Genomic DNA, 24,644 nt, shown 5'->3' on the forward strand with positions numbered 1-24,644 from the left:
CCTCGCCGCCGCTCTCCCACACAGCAGCGAGCGAGGCTAGCTTTAGCTTCAACGCCTTGACCAACGGCCGTCTCGCTTGCGCCGCCTGTCAAAAAAACCGACACCTCCTGAAGTTTTTGGGCATCGAGAAACGGTAGGATTTGTCACACGGCCGCCACACTCCCGCAATATTTCGAGGTGAAACGCGTATTCCTCGCAAAACAACCATCTTTAACGTAGCGTAGTCCTCCCCCTCCCTGTCTATCCCCCCCCGTCTCTCCCTCTCTACATCCCTGCAAGTAGCGGATCACAGCATCTTCTCCTCTCTCCTTTGGCGTGTCCTCCTCCCTCACCGGCGGATACACAGGTGAAAAAAACACAGATATCCGCAGATAAACCCGCACTAATATCGACTGCCCTATTCCCCTCCTCACTCCCGATTATAGTTCACGCAGGGTAAAGGCCCCCTGTATTATACTCCCTTCGGTTTTCTTGCCGTAAATCGATATTTTCTCTCTCCTCTTCCTTCCTTCGTCTCACTCGCATCAGCATCCGGGTCCCACTCCCTCTCCATCCTCTCCCCTCTCCCCTCTCCTCCTCCTCCTCCTCCTGATCATCTTCCTCAAAATACGCTTATCTCTGCATTCACCTCAGCTCTGTGGGCCCGGTGTGCTCCTGCGGACTGTTATTATTATGAAAGACATTTGTAAACATCTCCAAAGGCAGCGGATGGGACGCAGTTAGTCAGGGGCTGCTGGGGTGCTTTTGCATGGCTCTGGCCCTTCAGAATCACCGGTGTCCCATAGATGCTATTTTGTGGTGGTATTTTTTTCTATAAGATATGACATGAGGGGGGAAATTTGAGTTGTAGCACTTTAACACAGAAAATTTGATTGCATGAATGTAAAAACACCCCATTATCAGTGGTGGAAGTAATGTAGTGTTTCCATTTTATGCCACTTTTTACTTCTCAACTACAGTGGGAAATATTCCACTTTGCACTACTAATTTATTCTCCTCCACTACATTTATTTGATGACTATAATTATTTTTCATTAAGATTTTACATACAAATCAAAATCACCTTATAAAATATGATGCATTATTATAGATGAAACCACTAAATTAGCTTCACCTCAACCAGCTGCTGCATTTAAAATACTGCTTAATAATACAGCAATAATAATGATACAATACTACAATAAATGTAGCTATAATACTCTGAAAGGGGTTATTTTTGTATGTTTTGATCATTTAAGAACATTTTGTCGATAATACTTTTTTATAGTACTTTTACATTTTGTTGATAATACTTTTTTAAATAGTTATTTTACTTTAAAATTTTTGAATTCAGGACTTTTACATTGTGGCATTGCTACTTTTACTCCAGTAAAGGATCTGACTACCTCTTACATTGCTGCTCATTTCAAGTAAAACACATTCATAATAATTTTTAGTCAAGCAGAGTAACAGAAGTGTTAACATTAAAATGTCTGTATGTCAAAAATAAAAAAGAACTCATTAGATGGTGTTTTGTGATGTATGTAAAGTATGTAAGTAACTAGTAATAGCTGGCAGATAAATGTAGTGGAGTAAAAAGTGAATGATTTACCTGTGAAATGTAATGGAGTAGAAGTATAAAGTAGCATAAATTAGAAATACTCAAGTGAAGTACATAAGTACCTCAACATTACACTTTAGGGCAGTACTCAAGTAAATGTACTTAGTTACTTTCAACCACTGATGGTATGTAAACGTATCTTAAACTGCTTCATTAATATTATGTTCATTTTGTATTATGATTGTTGATAACCTTCATAACATGTCATAGTAGGGAAAGCACGGTGTAAATTGTGAAAGGAATCATGGCTGAATTCTCTTTGGCTGCTTCAGTTTTCCTGATAGTTGTCCTGATATTGTGCCTGCTGACTCACTGTCTGTCATGGTTTACTGGAGCCATCATTAGTGTTATTAGTAACACCTGTGCTGTTCCCACAATGACAAGTCAAAAAGTCTGCTCAGACTCATTAGTTTACTTGAACACATTCTCATAGTGGTCCATATGAAAAGCACATATTGTGTGGTGACTTCTACATAAATTGGCTGCTCCATTTTGCATAATATCCTTATAAATTTGTATTTTTTTGTATATTAACTACCAAAATCTTATGAGACATGTTTAGTTGGTTTTTGGGGGGTTATGTTTAGTGTACATTCACATAATAATGATTATAAAAATAGTACCAACTGTCACTCTGTTCTTCAACAAGATCTGATCAATCACCAAATTATGAAAAAAATACCATACAAAGCCTTTACAGCAGCACAGACCATGGGACGTTTAAACCTCACTGAAACCTTTACAGTGCTAAAAGAGAATATTTTTATTTCCTTAAAGAAAAGTGACCCATCACACCTCCACATCTGGAGAGGAGACTGAAAAGTGCTGGGTGCTGATTCAAATGAATCACACAGAGAAAACAGATTTATAAAAGAAAAAAAAAAGAAGAAGAATAAGTAGGACATTTGAATGTATCATCTGTAAAGTGAAAAATCTCTAAAATCTCAATTTGAAATGTTGTGTGTGGGTGGATAATTCCCCAAAGCCCATCTTCATCTGCGCCTAGCTGGTTGATTTTCACGCAGCCAGAAGGATTTGTCTCCAACCATGGAGCAGAAATAGAACGGGAAAGATACTCATCATGCTATTTTCTGGTTTGTTCTGATGGGACAGAAATGATCTTTTGAGATCAGAATAATATGTCACATCTTGCTCAAGAAAATGGATAAAGGCGACCAACACAAGGGGAACACATCAAATAGCTCTACATTTAATATAGATACTTTTTTTTTTTAAATCATGCTTTGTAGAAAAAAAACATTGTTTGATTTTTCTACCAGCAGGATTTGAAATAAAAGAATTGAGGCAACAAGGGAGTCCATGGAGCACAATTGAGGGGGAAAAAAGTAGGACAGAACTTCTCAGTCTAGTTGTAAGGTTTTTCAGGCAGAGTTAACTTTGCCTTATCCATAAATCTGAAAATATATACTGTAATTTTCTATCACAAAGTCAGTGTAATTCTGTCTTTCTAACATTCAAGCAGATATTTTCGCAGCTTGATCCTGAAACTCTGACAGAGAAAAACGTCTCTTTCAGGTCCTTTCTCTACTCTAATCTCTGGACATTCCCACAATCCCCACGGCCAGAGCTCAGACTGGAAAAGTGACATTAGACTGCTCAGTGCAGGTACTAATGTGAGGATTAAGCAGAGATTAACAAGCTCTTCTTAATTCCATTAAGAGTAACTGCTCTGTGTAAAAGCCTATATGCTCGGCCAGTGGAGATGGTCCAACAGCCAGTACATCAAAATATGATAATTTAAGACTATAACAACAAATGCTGATATATTAACATCTTTCATTATTAAAACAAATGTAAAAACAATATACTGTGTATATAAAATGATCAGGTTTCATATTTATTGTAAAATGTGTGTATTTTGTGCATAAAAAGGTTGCAGTGCATTGATATTCAGTCCATAATAGAATTATAAAATTTACAAAAAAAATTTCACATTGACAGAATTGCACAGTATCAGCAGCATCCATCATCAGTCCCTCTCCAGTTGTTCAGATTGTTCGGTCCAGTGCAATTAAGCAAGGAAGGGAATGCTGGGAAGGTGGAGGATTTTGATCAAATGAAGCTGTGATGAAAAAAAAAAAAGAGTCAAACATGGCAAAAGTTACAAGACCACATTAGAACAAATGAACAAAAACATGAAAATACATACAGAATACAGTAAAAAAAAATGGCATTAATGGTACAATCACCTTATAACAGAAATTCACACCACTCAGAAATTATTGCTTCTATAGGATGATAAAGAACAGAATCCAAGTGTGATTTGACAGAATTATTGGAACTTTATAAGTGTTAGTGCCTGATAAGTTTGACACAAAAAGGTCAAACCCCCCCAAATCATGTAAATGGAGCAGCTTTACTGTGCATAGTTTACCTCCTATAGAGCTCATTGACTGCATCCATAGTTATCTGTTAGTATTTTTATCTTATTCTCTTATTCAATTTGGATAAATTTGTCTGCATGTGGTTGGTTGAGTTTGTTTTTTTTTCTGTTTCTTTTTCATTTTGTCCTTGTAAAACACTTTGTCTGTAAAAATCTCAGATTTTGATATGCTTTATTATTATTTTTATATTATAGTGTAGTTTGTATGATGGTGTGACAGGTCAACCAAATGTTATTCTTCAGGGTAGGGATGCTGGGTGAAAAAGGAAAAAGAAAAGAACCTTTTGATATAGAAAAATCACACAGAAGCAACATCCCAGAGTCAACTGCAACACCTTGTGCTATGTGCAAAAAGGTGTTGCAAACCAAGAACAGTGCGTTTGACGTCTTTGTCAAAAGCTTGATAAACACCCGTTCTTCTGTGGTTGATTAGCATCTTTGTTATCTTATGTGTAGCTTTGAAAGATTGTTGTTCTGATAATCTGTGTACAGAGGCTCTACAGTGGTTTTTAACTCTTTATTATGGGGGGGGGGGGGATGAAAAACTTGAATGATAATAGTTTGTGTTGATCCAATTTGAACTTACATGTTATTGAGACATATTTCCTTGTGTATCACGATCCCTCAGACAGGGTCTTTATGCAAGCCTGGAAGGCATCTATCAGATCTTTACAGTTCTCTGCTCCTTTCTCTCTGACACTGAAACACAAAACCACATTTTACAATCTACACACATCACATCTCTACACATGAAGCTGGGTAACTCTCCACAGCATGTAACAAGATTTCACACCTGAGACATTGTATCTCCTGAAACTTCACAGAGGAATATCTCTTAACTGTGTCTACACATGTGCATCAGGGATTATTACAGTATAGCCTGATAATCATGCATTCCAACTCGAGCATCCACAGCTGCACTTATCTGCATCTAGTTGTGTACAAGAACATGAGTGAGTAATCTGTGCCGCAGCTCCGCTAACACTAATCACCACAGCACGTGGACATACACCAAATGTCTGTCGCTTCTTGCGTGCACGTAACATGAACCAACAGCCTGGAATGCGCAAGTCCTTTGCAATAGGTCATAGGTGTTGAAGCCTATTTTAAACCTCAGGTCTATTAATGCTTCTCAAGACATTTATGTTACTGTAAGAGCCCTCTGTAAATGTCATAGTGTACAGTAGAGAAGATTTGCTGGAAGTTGTGAGCAAGTATTCTCCATGAACTCCAATTAGAGCTAATTATCTCCCCACAAGTTGAGCCCAGATGACAAATTAATATGAATACGTCATATCTGATGCGTAGAATTCAATCAGCGATGGCTGAAAATGGCCAAAAGGATGTAATGGAAAGGGAATGGTATTTAGCGGGAACCCAAACAAAGTTAATGAATGTTCCTTGAGGGCACAAAGTTATGCAAAGACACTCTGTACAGACACGTACACTCACCAGAGACTGTCACATTGGTTGGAGCGAAATTGATATTATAAGTACATGTATATTTGGAGTTTCAACATCTAAAATTTTACATCACTCCCGTCAAAACTCACCATTTGTCAACGTCCTCTTTGATGACCTGGCATGGTGCTGGCACTGCTTCGTTAGAGTCTGGCATTTTGACAGAGGAGCTGGGGTTTTGTGGAGGTCCGCTGCTGCAATGGCTGCAAGTCAAGTATGGTTACAGATTGGTTACAGAGATGGAGGGAAAGACGGTAGAGTAGGGAGGGAGGGAGGGAGGGAGGGAGGAAGGGAGGGATGAGGCATGACAGTAACCATGTATGATGAACTGGGACAAGTCAAAGAATCTGGTAGGAATTAATCAGATGCAAGAGATTACTCAGGAGGAACCCAGTTTGATTTCAAAGTACAAGTGTTATTATTTATTGAAATATGTCTGTTCTTTCTCTTGTTCCCCCTTTTCTCTGTCCTATTTATGTACATCCACCTATATAATTTAGGGATTCTTAAATTCTTTCATCCCTGTCCTTTGTTTTATTGTCTTTCCAATGAATATGCAGATAGCTGACCTTTGAGTCAACTATTATGCATTACAAAGACCTCATAATGCATCTAAAATAGTCACTACAGGGGAGCTGGCAGAGAGCCTTTTCCTGAAAAGAGACTGGAGAGTGTGATTTTGTTGTTACATTGTTTTGTTGGCTTAAGAGGTCGAGCTGTAGCATTTGTTTAACCAATTGATGCAACTAATAGTCTGAAAATAACCCAGAGTTCTGAGATTTTTAAAGATAAAAATAAAAGCAGATGTGGGCAGCATTAGAGTTTAATCCCACACGTTTGTTTCTTATTTTTAACATTCAACTCGTCCTGACCTAATTGTGTAGTTACACCCATATACACACTGACACGCTGTATTAGAGCATTCTGAGGTTTATCAGACATTGGGTTATTTTTTTGTCCCACTAAAGCTTTTCTGTCATGTCATTAGTAAACATCTGCTGGTTCATTTACATGCATGTATCTTTTTTTTTTTTAATGAAGACAAAAAGCTGTAAATTACTGCACTACTATCATATAATTGCAGGACTTTAGATGAATAGGCACTTAATTTTCTTTACACATAATGTGGAACATTTACCTAATTCTGGATGCATCAAGAGAATATCAATATTTTTCCACAGAAAATCACTTTAAATATCTGTGAATCAGAATATGTACCAAAAACCGAGAAAACTTATAAAAACATCCTCTGCTGTTTTTTTAAATCCCCAAGTTAATTTGAAGAAGGTAAATAATGAAAATATTGTGGACATTTATGGAGACAAGAATAACAATTATTTAAAGAGTGAAACTACAGCAGATCAGAAAAATGACAACATCTATTGTATCCTGTTTAATGATTGTATTGTATATTCAACAGAAAACTGGAGAAAAACTCCCAACAGTGAAATACTCCCAATAGAGTATGTAAGATAATAATTAATTTACAACTACTTTCATTTTTTAAGATGGCAGTCTCAAGAAGAGCCCCATTATTTTGCGAAAACATGCGGTAATTAGATTAATGTTACCTAAAGTTGAGCCAAGATTTGGATAGATTTTAAATGTATATATTTGAGTAAAGTTTGCCCGAATCAACTTTAGTCAACAATCACTGCTCATTTATGATGACTCAAAGATACGAGTTGATCCAGACACTAAAGTATTTTGAATATTTTAGTCATCATAATACAGGAAGTACATAGAAATGATAGGCTGCATGATACTGACACAATGTCTATAGGTAGTTCAAATCAATAAAATGTAGTCATTGCTGATTTTTAAAATATATTTTAGTTACAATATTTAACCAGGAGAGGGCAACAAATGCTCATAAACTCTACACAATGCTGAATATCTGGACACATTCTAGTGTGATTTATTATTTCCTGTAAACAAAAGAATTACATTTACATTATTACACTTATTATCACTAACTAGTTTAAATGTCTATTTGTTCATCTGTTTTGACATTTTTCTAATTACCTAATTTTCTAATACCAATTGTCCTGGGTGCTTTGTGTAATGGAAGATAAATATATGATGATATGATGGTCAGGTCAGTAACAGTTTCTCAAAAAATAAAGTAAAATAAAATAAAAATCTTTGTCAGACCCAGTGTCAAATCACCAAAAATATGATATATGTGCAAGAGCAAAGCACTGCCTCTCTCTCCTCCTTTATTATGACCATAAAAATCCAGTGTGCCATCTGCTGGCGTACAAATCAAGTGCATGTGGGGTCTGGCAGACAGGTTGTCCTAATAATAAAATTAGCAGTGGTCAGTTTGAAAGCAGATTTTGGTATCTTTTAAGAATTTGGCATATGTGAAAGAAGAAACCTCCAGTCTCATAGTGGTATACCATTGATTCTAGTGAAACTGCATCTTTTTTAATCAATCAAGCATCTGATTGGAGGCAGGAAACGCCACATTCTCCCAAAACAGGCCTCACAATTTAGATGTGAATGTGCAAAGTGGTTGCAGAAGGCCTGTATAAATCTGGTTATTGCTGGAAATATGTTACTCCAATGTGTCTCAGCCAATCGCATCGTTCAGGATAAACAGCTGACTGTTTTTTGTTTTTTTTTGTTTTGTTCTTGTTGTAAAAATGTAGTCTTAAAAAAACAGAGTTAGCCTAACAATAAGATGAAAATGTGGAACAACATGTAAGGCAGGTTGGCAGACTCAGGGTCCGGTGAATGGAGGTCACCGCAGACACAGAGTGAGTCTCAGCGCTGAGAGAGAGAGGGAGGACGGACAGCGGCCAGCCGCCTTCAAAAATGGCGTCTCCGGAGGAAAATGAGTGAAAAATATTAAAACGCGGCCTGCTTTCTTTATACTTCCTCGTTCATTTTGTTTTTTGTTTTTTTCATACTCTGGTTGCATTTGCTCCAGCGTGAGCAGAGCCGTCGTTGCTTTTTCTTCAGTGGCCGGAGAAAGCAGAAAAATGGGGAGCTAAGTTAGCATTTGTGGACATAAAGGCAGCCCTGTTATATTTTGATGCGTCGTTGCTGACAGCTAGCATCTGCTGCTAGCTTTTACAGCTCTGCTCCGGAGGGGGGGTGGGAACGATTTGCATGCAAAGAGGGAGTGAGAGAGAGAGAGAGAGAAAAAAAAAAGATTTTGAAATTGGGGATTTCTTTGCTCTGTCTATGGGGAATGATTGCGACCAACGTGGCCTGTCGATTGCAATCTTTTCTAGCGCTAGCAGCATAGCAAAAACTAGCCTAAAGAAAGGGGAGGAGAGACGGAGGAAAAAGGACGCATTCAAATCAAATGTTTATCAGCATTTCGCCCCATCACCGGCCAAACCCGCGGCATCTTCATCATGACCGCCACTGATTTTGGAGTAAATCTGCATTCGTGGAAATGATAAACGTGAGAGGCGAAGGAAAAGGAGAAAGACTGGCTTTTTTGGAGGTGGTTGGATTATAACCCCGTAGACCCCCCTCTTTTTTTCATCCAGCTTTCTCCTCCTCCCCTCCATTTCTCTTTCAATATGCTGTTTTCCACTCCTGAGGACTTGCTTATGAAACCGGGGAAAATAGCCTGAAACCGAGCACGGGAAAGACTGGATTTTTTTCCGTAATCTGCTCTGCGACTTTCTTGTTGCTTTCGTCCCCATCGCACACATTATACGCCACATAAATGGATAGAAATTACCCGGGAACAGGATTTGGCGATTTGGGCGCTGGAGCAGGATGGAGTTACGAGAGATCGGCAAAAGCAAGGTATGCATTGGATTCAGACAATGTGCATGCATCACTTGGTACTTTGCAGGGCACGGTGTGACCCCATGTAAACAAATTGTCGCCATTGGCTTCATACATAGTGGCATGCCTTGCCATTATGTGTAGTGCATTGTCATCCAAACAGTTGCATAGTAATAATATTATAAGCAGGAATCGAGCAGTGTGCGTGTCGTGGGGGTGGGCGGGGTAGAGAAAGGAAAGGTTGGGGATATGAATTGATTGTGATTGACAGACCGGGGTTTTTAGGTAGACCTGGCGGTGTGGAGGAGGTGGGGGTATGTCTGGAGCATCCATAGGAATTATTGTTCCCTGTGTGCATGCAGGCCTGGACACAGACCCTGATAGATACATTTTTGATAGGAACTGTGAGGAGTGCAGACGCAGCAAACCCCTCACAGCAGCCCCCTGACAGACATCAACAAGAAGCATTGATACATTAACCAGGAAAATGCATTTAAGGAAACATATTAATTATACATTGTAAATTATGAAGAAAATAAAAACCTTGAAGTAGGGTAGATGACATACCAAATCAAGCTTTCTGGTGCATTTTGCCCAAGTGTTATCTAGATAATTAGTGGTGGGTTTTGGATGGTTTATGGTCATTTGCATAATGAAATGTTGCCATTTTCCCACCACATCCTGCTTGCAATTTGCTGTTTGTCTAAAATAAATAAAATTTAAAAAAATGCCAGGGTGAATTTACCAGACGATGATGATGATGAAGATGTAAATTGCCTGGTCTGTGCAAGATAGCTCTGTGTTGTAGCTTCACGTTAGCATGAAAGCTAGCGTTGTAATGCATGGGAGTCAGTTGAGGCCTGTGCACGCAAGCATCACTGCCTCTTGTTTAGCTGCACATATTTGAGATATTTTGACCCAGAGGTAGCTGCCCGGCTATACTCGAAAGCCACTACGTTCCTTTGGGATGTGATATTTGGTTAAAGAAACCTGCTTAGTTGTTGCTATTTGCATGCAGCTTAGCATGCATTTGCGTCGACTTGCACCATCCAGCTGTTAGCTACATCAACATAATCAGTGCCAGCAGATAAATTAATCGTTTGTCTTTGCTATTAATCTAGATTTATATGTATGTATTTTCCACTCGGTCTGAATCTGCACATCGGTCACCTGTGGTTTATTTACACATAAAATACCGACCTTGCACTTTGGGCCTAGTCTCTGCATTTCTACCTTAGCTGCTGTGCATTGCTGCTAGGCGGTGCTACCAGCAGCCACAAATGCTAGCATGTTATCTGGCCAGCCAGCCACGCATTTCAGCTGTCTTTTGTAAAGCAAAGTTCTGCAGCTGGCTCGTCTTCAACCTTGAATAAGAAGCTTATTTAGTTTGTAAATTTTTAAATTGTGTCATTGTTGGGTCTCGTGGAGCCATTATAATAATTGCTAATTAGCTATCCCATTATTTTGGCATGATCACTTAAATTGCTGGTTGACAAATTTGCATCTACTGTAAAACTTAGGTGTAATACTTAAGTTTGTAATTCTGTCACTAACATTTCATTTATATATTTATAGGATGCATTTTCCTTCCATCTTAGATCAGATATGAACTAGACTAATGGTTGATTTTGATTTTCACAGGTATGCAACTGTTGAGTTGCTTAAAGTTAAAATGGAAACTAAACTGATGAACAGCTTCAAGTTGACTTTGGATTTTTAATTGTAGAACAATTAAATAACATGAGGTTTTGTTTATTATACCAGTGACCCAAACCTAGTATGTCTTTTCTCAGGGGTCACATTTAAGGGACAGATGAGGTTTATGTAAATGTTCTCTGAAATTAATGACACTTCACAATCCCCCGCTCCCCTTCCTCCCCAGTCTTGTATATGGGAGTTCCAGATCATCCCACCCTGAGTCTGAGCTCCTTCACCGACAAGCCTACGCCACCCCACACCCTCTGCAGGGTTATGCCACCAATCACCACCCAGGGAGCTCTGGCCAAGGCGGAGCTTGGGGAGCAGCTGGACGGAGTCTGGGTGAGATAAATGTCATACCTTCCATGTCACCACCATAAGGGGCCCCGGCAATGAATTATTGTGTCTGTCCAAGCAGGCCCTGGTAGAGAATTGTCATTGAAAAATGTGCACAGCATAGCTCAATTTAGTTGAAGCCCAATATGTTAGAGACTGATATCAGAGAAAAGCCTGTAGTCACAGCACTCATTCTCATTCCAATGTCTTGATGTACTTAGAGGTTCACTTAGAACTACTGACATTCTGAGTCAGTATGTGTGACAACGGCCTCTGCAAATCAGCTTTGATATATTTGAGAATAAATCTAGACTAAAAAATCCTTTAATTTATATATTTTTTCTGATTACCTATTAGGCCTCCATCTACATGTGTGCAACTACCTATTAATATTTACATTCTTGATCAATTAATCAATTTTCATGGTTCTGTCTTTCCTCCTCAAAGGTCTGTCGGGGCTCTTCGACACTGGCCTGCACCATGCCAGCCCCTCTGCCCCCGATGCCTCTGTGATGAATCTGATCTCAGCCCTGGAGTCCCGGGGTCCCCAGCCTCCGCCCTCAGCCTCCTCCCTTCTCTCCCAGTTCCGCACGCCATCCTGGCAGACAGGTGGGGCTCTGTTAGATCTTCCTTCATGTGTTGACATTCAGGCCCCACTGTCAATATGACATTTAAAAGAACCTGCCAATGTTTGGCTGCATTATCATTCGTCTGACATTATTCTGTGAGCATTTTCATTTAAAATGTAAGCATTTTTTGCTGTACATGTTGATGGTCTTACACTCTAATGTGAGAAGTTATTATGTTATGTATTATGTTATTAACAAATGAGTATTTTCTTGTTTTCATTAAATTGATAACTTGTTGAATACTAAATATTTTGCCATTTGTCTCCTTTTCCGAACAGCGATGCACACGCCTGCTCCTCCAGAACTATTCATCTCTGGAGCCCTTCCTGGTTCTGGCTCCTTCCCCTCCTCCTCAGCTCTCTCAGCCTATCAGCACCCAGCATCCTTTTCCAGTCGCTCTTTCCCCACTGCCTCCCTTTCCCTCCAGGATACGCCCACGTTTAGCCCCACATCCAATGGCCTGCTCTCCCCACATGACCCCCTACTACACATCAAGGCTCCTTCCCAGTCTAGCCTGGGTTTTGATAGACTCCTGTCCTCGCAGGGTGCTGCTGCAGCTGCCTATAGGGGCAGCCAAGATCCCACGGGTGCCACATCAGCCCAGGCGTCCTCTGCCAGGCATCTGCAGTCCCACCAGTTCAACCTGCTGTCATCACAGCTCCAGGACCAGTCCTCCCAGCTATACAACGCCTCCGTCTTTTCCTCAGCTCAGCCCCAGCCTCAGTCCCAGTCCCAGTCCAACTCTGCTCAGGAGCGGGCTGTGCCCCGGCAGGACAGCGTCATCAAGCACTATCAGCGGCCCACGCCTGCCCAGTCGCAACTCTCGTCCTCTGCTGCCCACTCCCTCCAGCACTACCTCAGCTGTGGAGGGGCGGGATACCAGCAGATAGCCACCCATCACAGACATGCTGGCCTTTCTTGCAGCCCGCTGGGTGACCAGAGCCCCTCATCTGACCATAAGGCCACCTCTCGCACTGAGCAGTATCGGCCAATTATTCAGCCTCCCTATTCTTCATCCTCCTCCTCCTCTTCTTCTTCAGCCGGGAAAGGTACCAAAAGCAGCTCCAGCAGCGGCTACTCTTCTGCCAGTTCAGCGTCATCATCAAGAACTCCTCACACACCCCCCTCTGCTTCCTCTACCTCCTCTTCTTCCTCCTCTTCTTCTGCCACCTCTGGGGCTCATCCTTCCAACTCAATCCCCACCTCCAGCTCCACCGCAGCCCCTTCCAGGCAGCAGCCACCCCCTCAGCCAGCTCCACCCCCTCCGGCCCCTCAGCAGCAGCAGCCCCCTCCCACATCCACCTCAGCCCCTCAGTCTCTCCCCAAATCCTGCCTCTCAGGCTATGGTTCTCCTGTGCCCCCAGTGAAAACCCCCACCTCTGCTCTTACTGGCCAGACCCCACCCCAGCAGCAGACCCAGTCATATTCCCCCAATCAACCCCCCACTTCCCACCTGGCTCAGTCCTACGGAGGCTTCAGTTCCCCACAAGCCCAGGACCTGAGCTCAGGTACTGGTGGGAAAGGTTATGGGAGTTTAGGAGGGCGAAGTCAGTCGTACTCCACTGATATATATGGAGCTGATTCTGCGTATGGATCACTTCCATCCTCTCTGGGTGGAGCTGGAAGCCCTTCACTAGGCTACGGAGCCCCAGGTCATTCCCCAGCCCTTTTAAGATCAAGTGGTTCATCAGGTAGTGGAGCATCAGGGGGAGGAAGCAGCAGTGGTACAGGAAGTGGAAACTCTGGGTCAGGAGGAGGAGCGGGAAATAGTATGACCAATGAGAGAGGTGGAGGAGGTAGTGGAGGAGGGTCTTATCATATTCCAGACTCTAGCCCCTCCCCTTCAGGCAACTCAGGCATTATCCGTCCAGGGTTGCACTCGCCAGTGCCCACCTGCCCCACACAGTCTCCAGGAGGTGCTGGCTCTAATAAATACATTTCCTCAGTTCTCTCCCCGACCTTCCTAGCCTCCCCACAGGGATATCCCGACACCAGAGGCCCCAGTTCCCAACCTCAGTCCTACCATTCCACCTCCTCCAAAACAAAAGCTGACACTTCTATGCTAGGAGTTGGCTCTCAGAGATCCCAAGAAGAAGTAGATGATGATGATGAGTTCTTGATCCAGCACCTGCTGCAAGCCCAAGCAAGTCCTGGCCCTCAGGCTGCCCATCACCATCCTCAACAGTCACAACAGACATCCCAACAAACACAGCCTCAGCCCCAGTCAGTGCCACCAACCACCGATGCAGGCAAAGGGCTGAGCTATGATATGGGAAAGTCCTCTGAGGAAAGGTACCACCCTCAGAGTGTCATACGTACCCACAGTGCCACATCCTCTGCTGGAGTAGGTAATGCAGGGTCTGGAGGGTCCATCCCAGGGCTCGAAAATCAGCTGGAGATGTCACTAAAGAAACAACAGCAACAACATCAACAACAACACCATCATCAACAGCAACAACAGCAGCAAAGGAACGAGAGATCTGTTGGAAGCAGCAGGAGCAGTGGAGGGCGAGGCAGTGCTGAACAAGTGCATTCCCACCTCCATCACCATGACAACTTAGGCTCGGTAGTTCACTATGGGCGGGGTGACCCATACACACAACACTCCCTTGCTCCCCAACACTCGTCACATAGTCAACACGTGTCCTCACACTCACAGATACCGTCCCGCACCCAAATGGAACTCCAAAAGAAGCCACAGGAGCGTGCAGAAATCCCTTACGCTCGGAAAACGCCAGAAGTCCAGCAACAGCATTCCCAGTCTCAAGCTGCTGGCTCCCTCATGGACTCCCCCACTGATCAATCCCGCCAGCCACCACACCTGCTCCAGTCAGTGCTGTCCCACACAACCCGCAACAAACTGGAGCCTCATCAACAGCATCACAAGATGGACTCTCACCAACAACATCAACAACAGCACCACAAGATGGACTCTCATCGGCAACACCAACCACATCAGCAACACCCGAAAATGGACTCCCACCCTCAGCATCAACAGCACCAGAAGATGGACACTCATCAGCATCAGCAACACCATAAAATTGATTCTCACTCACAGCATCAACAGCACCATAAAATGGACTCTCATCCCCAACAGCAACAGCACTCCATCAGCCAACAGCAAGCTGTAATGGACAGTGCTGGTGGGAGACTTGGCTCAAGTAAACATCAGGCTCAGTCTCAGTCCCAAACTACCCAGCTCCAGCTCCAACTCCAGTCCCAGGCTTTGGAGGTGGCAGCAGCTCATTACAACCATGGGCCCCCTACACATCCGCACGAGCAAAGCCAGGTTAAACAAAGCTCAGTGGTCTCTTCTTTGGACATGCTGGAGCGCTCTCTTTCTCAGACCTCTAGCACAGACGTAGCTGTTGCAGAGGACAGACGTGGTGGAGGAGGTAGTGGGGGAAGGAGCGGAGCTAACAATGAGCGCCTCAGACAGCAACAGCAGGAGCAGCAGCAGAGGCAGCATCCATCCCACCATCAGCCACAGCAAAGCCACCACTCACAGCAACACTCCGCCTCTGAACTCCACTCCTTCCTCTCCGAGCCCGACATCGGTTTGTCCACCCCCTCTCACATGCACCATCTTTCACAGCACCACCCACAGCAACAGCAACAACAACAACACCCCAGCTCTCAGCACCAACAAACCCATTCTCACCACCCTCACACCCAAGCCCACCCTCAGCCACAGACCCCACACCCTCACCATATACCCCCACCTTCTGCCTCAGCCCACTCACAGCCTCAGCCTGACCCTCAGCAGCCACTCTCATCCCAGCTCACCCCTCAGCAGAGCCAGCTGGACCAACAGCGCTCAGAGCAGCACCAGTTTGACACAGTCAGCCCAGTGGAGAAAGCAGACCAGAATCAACAAAGTAACCGCTTTGTGCCCCTAACGTCCATCTGCTTCCCCGACTCCCTCCTTCAGGATGAGGACCGCTCCTTTTTTCCAGGAATGGAAGACATGTTTTGTGCAGATGACTACAAGTCAAGCTGTGCAGGTGGTGGAGGACCAGGGCAGGAGGAGATGAATGAAAGCCACACTGGGCAAGAGGGAATGGATTCCATGAAAGCTGGACAGAGTGGAGGTGGAGCAGGGGGAAGTAGTGGAGCTAGCTATGACATAATGGGTCACCACGGTGGAGATCAGGGTTATGAGCAGTACTGTCATGGCCTGGAAGAACCCAGCAACAACACCATGACTCTGGACCTAGACTCCCTTAAAACCCATGAGCTGCCTTCCACTGTCAACACTGAACAGCTTGGTTTGATTCAGTCCCAGGCCCCAGCTATGGGTATGGGCTCCAATAATGCTGGCCCTAACAACTCTGGAGCTAAACTGTCCGCTGGGCCTGGAGGAACTAGTGCGGGAGCGGGTTCTGGAGGCCTCCAGTCTCCCATTTTCTGCTCATCTCGTCCCAAGAAGCTCCTCAAGTCTAGTTCTTTCCACCTTTTAAAGGAGCGCCGGGACCCCAACACACTGCCTAAGAAAAGTTACGCTCAAGAATACGAGTTTGAAGATGATGAGGATAAAGCCGACCAGCCAGCTGACATCCGGTTGAACAGCCGGAGGCTCCCAGACCTTCTGCCAGACTTGGTATCCAGCTGCAGAAAGGGAGGAGGAGGCAGTGGATCTCTCAGCCCTTTGATGGGTGACATTGACTTCTACCACTCCTCAGGCTACTCATCTATGGGTTCACACTCTCTTCTGCCTCAGGAAGGCCCCAAGAAGAGGGGCCGAAAGCCCACTAGGCCTAAGAGAGAAGGTCCCCCTAGGCCTAGAGGCAGGCCTCGCATCCGCCCTATGCCTGAGCCCTACACCCCACGAGGAATGATGGGGGAAATGGGCGGAACAACGGTAGGAGGGGGAGGGGGATTCAGTGTGGAGGGGCGAGGTAGGGGCAGGGGCCGTGGAAGCCGAGGTAGAGGAGGGAGGAGGGAGGATATGTACATGGAAATGAGCGGGAAAGAGCAGGAGCAGATGCACCACCATCATCTCCATCAGCAGCAGTCACAGCAGCTTCAACACCAGCCCCAACAGCAACACGAGCCTATTCCACCTTTGAAGGTCAGTGCCATTCTGTCTAGAAAAGGGAATTTTTAAACAACTTCATTTAAGTACATGCAATCCAAATCAGTGTGAAAAACCAGCCTAAAATTGGTAAGATGGTTAGCCTTTACAAAAACAAAAATGAAGGATGTGGTTCACAAATGGGCCCCATCTTTGAATTAGTGAGGATCTTCTTGTGTGGTTGAAAGGAGGGGCCACAAATACGTGCAGTTTTTGGAGTTTGTGTGATCTGAGTATAGCTGCTACTTGCTATGGTCACATACAGTAACAGTCAAAAGTTTAGACACACTTTCCTATTCCCTTGAATGAGAAAGTGTATCCAAACAATCTCTTTTGTTTTTTGTCTCTTGTTTCTTGCTCCCTCTCTTGCTGTTTATTTTTTCATTTTTACAATTAGGGTTAGGCTTAGATAGTATAAATAAATAAAATGTATAATATGTGACCTATAAGTCGAGTACATTCAGAAAAAAACACTTAAAATCTTACTGTTTTCTTCTTTTCTTTTAGATCAAGTTACCGATTGGTACCCTGTCCTCCTCGGATGCCTTGCTGAGGACGGACTCTTTGTCTGGCACAGACCCTGCTTTGTCAGACGGCTCAGTGGGCTCAGCTCCCTCACTTGGTTTAAGCCCCGGACCTCCTTGCAGCACTGAAAGCAACAGGAGTCAGGACAAGAACAAACATAAAAGCCAGATGATGAGTGAAGGAGTGGATGAAGAAGGGCTGGAGGAAAGGGTAAGAGCTAGAGAATTGTATTCCTTGCTATGTTAAATGGAGAAAATAAATGTATTAAGCAGAAACTAAACAAGTTTCATTAAAACTTATTGCTGTTTAGTTGTGGTATTGAGCTGAGTAAAAGTCCCTCTCCTTTGTGTCTCTCCTAGGGTGATGAGAAAGACTCTGAGTCCAAGGCCGGCTTCGTTGCTTCATTCTTGGACTTCCTAAAGACCGGGAAGAGACCTCCGGGCTTGGACATCTCACCAGGAATGGAACATGACAATGGTGAAACCTCACCCTGTAAATCCGGGGGTCTGCGCCCGCTGTCTCCTGCACCTCCTCCACCTCCACCACCACCACCTCCGTTCGGGGACGGTGAAGGGAACGGGGGTCTGGCTCTGGGCAACTGCCCCAGCCCCAAGCGCGTGGAGGACGAGCTGAAGAGGAACCTGGAGACTTTGCCGTCATTCTCCTCCGATGAGGAGGACTCAGTCGGAAAGAACCAGGACCTCCAGAAGAGCATCTCCTCAGCCATTTCTGCTCTGTACGACACTCCTCAGCTAACATCTAACATCCAACCCCCGCTACCTCCTCCACCTCCCCAGCCTCAGCCAACGCAGGCCCCTCTTACACCCACGCTGCAGCCCCCGACGCTTAGCCCTCAGCCCGCCATGCATACACCCCACGCCCAACCCCAGTCCAACGAACCTGACGTGCTCCAGCCGGAAGACGGAGACATGGATGAGAACAAGGAGGAGGAGAATGAGGAGGAGAGGAGCACAGGAGAGGATGGAGAGAGTGATATGACAGAGGAGAGAGAACCACAGCTGGAAACTCTGGGTGCTCCTAAGCTTGAAAGTAAGGCTGGCTTTTTATTTATCTTGCATCCCATTGATTTTCTGCAGCTCAGCTTGAGAAAATTAAGATTTTTTTTTTTCTACTCAGGCTGAGCTATTACTGTACTTCTAGTCCAATACAATGTCCCATTATGTTTTTGTTCAAAATAATTAGATTAAATTCTTGTGGCTGTATTAATATAGTGGTACATCGATCTGTAAAATTGACCCGAAACTTAATCTCTTTCCTTCCAGTGTCCCTCCCTGAGATCCCTCCAGCGCCAGCAACCCCCGAGCCTCCCTCTGCCCCTCCCTCTCCTGCCTCATCCTCCTCTCCCTCTCATTCCCCCCTCCCTCCCCTCTCGCTCCCCTCACCCCTGCCTCAACCAGAGGAACAACTGGAGAATTCCCAGCCTTCGAGCCCCGTCGCTCCCACATCCCCGTCTCCGTCACCTCCCCCGTCTGCCACTCTCCCTCCACCCGCCACCACTCCTCCTCCTCCTCCTCCACCTCCTCCCCCTCCCCCTCCGACCTCCCCTCCTCCCCCGTCTTCAACTCAGAAGGAGGAGTCTCCCATGCCCTCTCCGGAGTCCCCTGCCTCTCCCGAAGAGCCCCCACCTCCCAAGATCACCTCCCTGCACTTGGCTCAGAAACAAGAAGACGCAGCCATCGTCGGAGAGAGCGAGGAGGATGAGAGCGAGAGTGGCGGGGAGGGCATCTTCAGAGAGAGGGATGAGTTTGTGGTGCGGGTGGAAGACATTCGAACTCTCAAGGTATTTGTGTGTGAATGTGTGGAAATTTGCTCTTACTTGTGTGCTTGTTTGACAGTTAAAGGACCACAAAGAGATTTGTGAGACCAAAATATAAATATAATGTCTACTCATGTTAGATAAATACTCAATTATTTGTAGATTTTAGAACGAGCAATCTTATTGAACACGCTGGATGAAAATGAGGATGTATTTTGGTATGGCCCTCTTAAGCTGTAAACCTCAATCACCAGAGGAGTTATGAGTGATGCCAAAATTGGTGTCAAAATCTAAGTTACTCATTCATGGGAAAATCACTTGGTGCTCCTTTTCAAATGAGTAAAATGCGTTGAGATTTGAATCCTTCAGTAGCTGCCAAGCAACAGACACATTTTATATTTACCTGTGTGTTATGTTTGGCCACAGCTGGCCCTGCAGACGGGCCGTGAGCCTCCACCCATCTGGAGAGTGCAGAAAGCCCTGCTGCAGAAGTTCAGCCCAGAGATCAAAGATGGGCAGAGACAGTTCTGCGCCACAAGCAACGTGAGTTCACCTCAAACCCTCAGTAGTCTAACCACATCGGTAAACACCCATATTGATTGTACACTTTTCACAGTACAGCATGCTATAAAGATACTGCAGTTTGTACTGTAGTATGTGCATATAAACACATAGATAAATTGACTCACACACGTTATTGTCACATTATCATCAGTCAAAGTGAACAATATTGAACAATAAAATCTGTTTAATCTGTTTCTTGCTCAGTATCTTGGCTACTTTGGAGATGCCAAGAGGCGTTACCAGCGAATCTATGTCAAGTTTTTGGAGAATGTTAACAAGAAGGACTATGTCAGGGTCTGCTCTCGAAGACCTTGGCGCAGAGCCACACCTGCTCTCAGGTATCAGTACTTGCCACCCCAAAAGTCCTGTTGACTTAGTAGATTATCTTGCATGGATGAATGAATACCAGGCCTGGAATAGGGCTGTTTTAGAGCAGATCTCCTCAGTGTTTTTCTAAGGGCTGTTTATAAGTTGTTTCTGTAACATATACATTCTGTTAAACTCAGTTGTGTCCATCTCTAATACAATTTCTTCATGTACCTCAGACGCCAGTCCCTCCCCAGGATGGCTTCCCCTCCTGCTACCCAGGTGCCACAGAAAGCGGTGGAAAAAGAGGAGAGAGTGTCTCCACCCATCCAGCGCGAACAGCGGGAGAAAACGAGAACAACAACAACAAAAGAACAACGTGAGAAGAAGGAGGTTCCAGCCGTCGTGCCCAAAGCCAAGGAGAGGGAGAAAGACAGGGAGCCCGAGAAGGAGAAGCGAGTACAGCCGTCACAGGAGAAAGCGGAGAAACGGGCTGCCGCAGCGGAACGAGGAAGGGCGAGGGAGGAGAGGAAAGCGGTGGAGAGGAAGGAGAAGGAAAAGGCTGAGCGCCCTCCCAAATCTAAGCCGGCCAAAGTGAAGGCAGAGCCACCGCCCAAGAAGAGGAAGAAGTGGCTGAAGGAAGTACCCTCATCATCTGACTCAGACTCATCGGATGAAGCAGCTAGTGAGAATGAAAGTGAGATGCCATTTTGCTATTTAAAAAGTTAATCCCATTTAAATTTAGAAGCCGATCATAGCTTTTGTGTGGATGTCGCTTGTTCTGCCAGGCCATAATAACAAAGCTGTTTTGTTATTTATGCCATGTATGATGGTAAGAAAGTTGTTTTCTTGGAGGGTTTTCAACTCTGACTTTTATCCACTCCAGTGCCAGTGAAAGGCGGAGTGAACAACCGTGCCATGAGGGAGATGTTCAGGAGCTACGTGGAGATGCTGGTCAGCACAGCCTTGGACCCCGACATGATCCAAGCCCTGGAGGACACAGACGGTGAGAACTGCACACAGCTCACACTGCCTCCTCAGCAGATTTGCAATTTGAGCTTCCTTTTTAAAAGTACACTGACGTGTAGGAGACAGAAATAGAGTGAGAAGCTCAGATGCAGCCTGTATTGTGTGTTAGAACAGATCTCTAACCTAACCAGACCTTCCTGCCTGTCTGGTAGCATGTTTTCTGAGGCTTAAAATATCTGCATTGGAACAGTTGGATTGAGGAATTTTGATGGTATTTACAAAAATTCCCAAGCAGTTTGGCCAGGTTGAATAAACATCACCACCATTGACAAGCTGCCAAATTTCAGGTCAAGCCATCCAGCTGGACAAACTACCCTTATGATGCCAGGTGAAATGTTAGACTATTCTGTGGCTGCTTATTTAGATTAATATTTTAACTGTTTAAAGTAAGATAAACGAGGTGGGACAGGTTGTAAGGGAAACCCCAGGAATGCCGATAAGATCAGCAACCAGAAAGAGCTGCTTTGAATCTGTCCTTGGAATTAAAATGATTGACAGGTACATTTATGATGACTAATGTAACTTCCTTTACCGTGATTGGCCACCAGATGAGCTGTACCTCCCTCCTATGAGGAAGATTGACAGCATCCTCAGCGAACAGAAGAGGAGGTTGTTGAGGAGAGTTAGCATGAGCTCTCAGCACCAGGTAATCTGCCCTGAATGTACCAGCTTCTCTCTCTCTCTGTCCTTCATGATTTTAATAACATCTTTGATTTTCTTTTCCGTTTTTATTTTCTTAATTTTCATTTGAACTCCTTGATGTCATTCAGTAGAATATAGACTACTACATGACAAACTGGTGCGTCATTTAAAAACAATCCTAAACTCATTCATCATCAATTAAGCACAAATGGCAAACATTCACTTGTACCAGCCTCTGAAATATGACGTTTTTCTGGGTTTTTTATTATTTGTTTTTTATTTCATGTCATTACTAGTTGGAATATGTTTAGGTTTTTGACCGTTGGTTGGACAAAACTAAAAATAATCAACTATCTCATTAGTATTGAAAATAGTCGTGAGTTGCAGCTAATTTGTAATCACATTTATGCAGCTCAATCAAACTTGTTACATTTGTCTTTTGTATGAGTGTGTTTCTGACTCCGTTTTCTGCCTCATCCTCAACAGGAGGTCCTGCATGCGTACCCCCAGATCATTGTAGACCCCCTGGATTCAGGAGTTGTGAGGGTGCGGCTCAGCGGCGACGCTTACAACCGCAAGACCCTCAACAGAGTCAAGAAGACCCTGCCTAAACCACAGGTAGCAGTGTGTGTGTGTGTGTGTGTGTGTGTGTTTATAGAGGGTCAGGAGTCATTGGAGGCCTTTTATAGTTTAATCAATAGCATTTTTAAAAATGTAATGATTAAAAAATGCTCAGCTAAGGAGTTCATACATTAACGGGACCTCTATGGACCATTGTAGTATATATTTAGCCTATGACCAGGTGATTCTCTGTGGTTTCTGAGTGAGAAAAATGAAGCAAAAAAAAAAAATAGTACAAGCTGTTTCACTATGCAACAGGATGAGGAGAAAACATAGTGAAACCACTACAACAAAATTAACCATTTCTGTAAAAAGCTAAAAACAGTTAAAGGCTGGTAACAGATGGATCACTTGGGGGCAGAACGGGCAAAACATCAGTTTCCCCTGTAACACCTGCTGCAAGTTTCCACAACTGCTCCACTTTCACTCTGTCTTACACAAAACTTTCAGATTAATATGGACTGTGGTTTTAAGGATGTTTCTGATCAATTAAGCTTGTAAAACTGACCGAATCTTCATCTGATTTCCTCCTTTTAGGACCTTAAACTGTCAGGCGAGTCATATCGGATCTACAGTCTGTACCACTCCCTGCATCACTATAAGTACCACACCTTCTTACAGTGCAAGAAAGAGGTAAGCATGCACATTTCATCGTGTTTTCCTCAAATTTATATTGAAGCACGATTGGCTACACAGAGCCAGCTTACATATTCTTTCCTTTTTAAGTGTGAAACCCCTGATTTCAGTCTCAGCGTCACAGTCTGTGTCTCTGTCCCCACTTTTCCAGACCAACACCATCGAACAGGCAGCTGAGGACCCGGGCCAAGAGGAAGTGGTGCAGCAGTGCATGGCCAACCAGAGCTGGCTGGACACCCTCTTCAGCTCCTTCATCGAGCTGCTCACACTCAGCACCAAAGCCTGAGTCGACCGCGGAGGGGGAGGGAAATTCATTAAAGCCGAGAGGATTAAAAAGACAAAGAAAAAAAACAAAAAAACTGAAAGAGATGGATCCCACTGTACAGCCCCCCCCCCCCTACAACCCTCTTCAAATCTCTGAGATCTGAGGATGAATTTCTGAGGATGAATTTTCAAGGCTCTTGACGGACACAAGGGGTCTGTTCATGTGACCTCAGACACTGGCCTCTTGTCTTTTTCTTGTTGTTGATCAATGACTAAAGAAATGTCTTACTTTGTGAGAAGGGGGGACCCCACCCAGATCAGGGGTCACCGGCGGGTCAAGAGAGAATTGACCGTCGGTGAAAAGGGAGAGACGAGAGGTGGAAGGACAAAAAAGGAGGAGCTGTAACGCCAAGTCAACGGAGGAGCCACTAACATCTTGTTAACTGTGTGTCATTAAGACAATAGTTCAAAGAGAAACTATTACCGCTTAGTTTTTACATAAATTATTTTTTTGAAAAGACTAACATCAGCTGTTGGCTTTTGAAAAGAATGGAAGAGGGTGAGAATGCTTTTTAAACTGCGTGTAGAGTGTGCCGTGAGCAGTGTGAACATGGACTCGTCCACGGACAGAAACATGAAACGTGTTAATAAACGCTCTCTCTGTCTCATCCTGTGCTACGTGAAAGGGGCAGCACCAGTCAGCTGTGTGATAATATATAAACACATTTTTATTATTTATATGAGGAGGTTTTTAACTTAAACTCTCACAAGCGCTGCGTTGCTGCCCTAACATTTTAAATACCTTTTTATTTTCCACAGGTTCAGTATACAATCGTAACCCACATATCCAAGTCGTCTTCCCCCTCTATATGAAAAGAACAGACGCTGAGACAGGAATAATGTATCAAATACAGTGGGTGTAAAATAACAACAAAAAAAAAAAACCAGAAGAAAAGGAAAAAAAAAGAAGAGAATGGGAAAATCTATTTGAAACTTTACATTGTTGTGCTTCAGTTCAATCATCAGTCATGCAGGTGCAAAGAAAAAGAAGTAAACTATCCGTTTCCCGTGTGGGAAGAAGGAGTATAAATAAGTAATATTTAAAGAGGAAATAGTCATTTCATTTTTATCATTTTGATGTTTGTGCATACTATGACTTATTTTGAAAACAATCTAATTTTCCATAAAAAAGGAAAAAAAGGCGTGTAAATATTGTACAGTTCTTGATGAAATTCTTTGTCCTTCTGTACATTAACTCTCCTGTATTTGAGAAACAAATAAAATCTGCAAAGAACAAACTGTGTTTCATTTCCCTACAGTGTACA

At 43.9% G+C, this 24,644-nt stretch overlaps 1 protein-coding gene and 1 long non-coding RNA gene across 6 annotated transcripts; one reads left to right on the plus strand and one right to left on the minus strand.

The window, feature by feature from the left end:
* The first annotated feature begins 52 nt into the window (after positions 1-52).
* LOC122971500 (proline-rich protein 12-like) lies at positions 53-24,617 on the plus strand. Of its 3 annotated transcripts, none has more exons than XM_044338188.1 (15): positions 53-133; positions 11,101-11,258; positions 11,700-11,861; positions 12,160-16,952; positions 17,463-17,690; positions 17,840-18,530; positions 18,764-19,281; positions 19,684-19,800; positions 20,026-20,159; positions 20,367-20,824; positions 21,014-21,133; positions 21,705-21,802; positions 22,285-22,419; positions 22,957-23,052; positions 23,207-24,617. In XM_044338188.1, exons 3-15 carry the CDS (start codon positions 11,765-11,767, stop codon positions 23,339-23,341), a joined length of 7,620 nt encoding a protein of 2,539 aa, XP_044194123.1. In that variant the 5' UTR covers positions 53-133; positions 11,101-11,258; positions 11,700-11,764; the 3' UTR covers positions 23,342-24,617. The 3 variants fall into 3 exon arrangements, with proteins under 3 accessions (XP_044194123.1, XP_044194121.1, XP_044194122.1); XM_044338186.1 differs by lacking the exon at positions 53-133 and adding an exon at positions 7,223-9,236; XM_044338187.1 differs by lacking the exon at positions 53-133 and adding an exon at positions 7,223-9,236 and having other exon boundaries at positions 22,285-22,416.
* LOC122971503 lies at positions 3,438-11,056 on the minus strand. Of its 3 annotated transcripts, none has more exons than XR_006399489.1 (4): positions 10,419-11,056; positions 5,558-5,668; positions 4,591-4,703; positions 3,438-3,683 (listed from the first exon to the last, which is right to left on the minus strand). It is a non-coding gene; the product is annotated as an uncharacterized LOC122971503 (long non-coding RNA). The 3 variants fall into 3 exon arrangements; XR_006399488.1 differs by lacking the exon at positions 10,419-11,056 and adding an exon at positions 9,964-10,313; XR_006399490.1 differs by lacking the exon at positions 10,419-11,056 and adding an exon at positions 9,786-9,902.
* Positions 24,618-24,644: the final 27 nt, after the last annotated feature.

The sequence above is a fragment of the Thunnus albacares genome, chromosome 20 (genome assembly GCF_914725855.1).
Source record: "Thunnus albacares chromosome 20, fThuAlb1.1, whole genome shotgun sequence".
Classification (NCBI taxonomy): Eukaryota; Metazoa; Chordata; class Actinopteri; order Scombriformes; family Scombridae; genus Thunnus; species Thunnus albacares.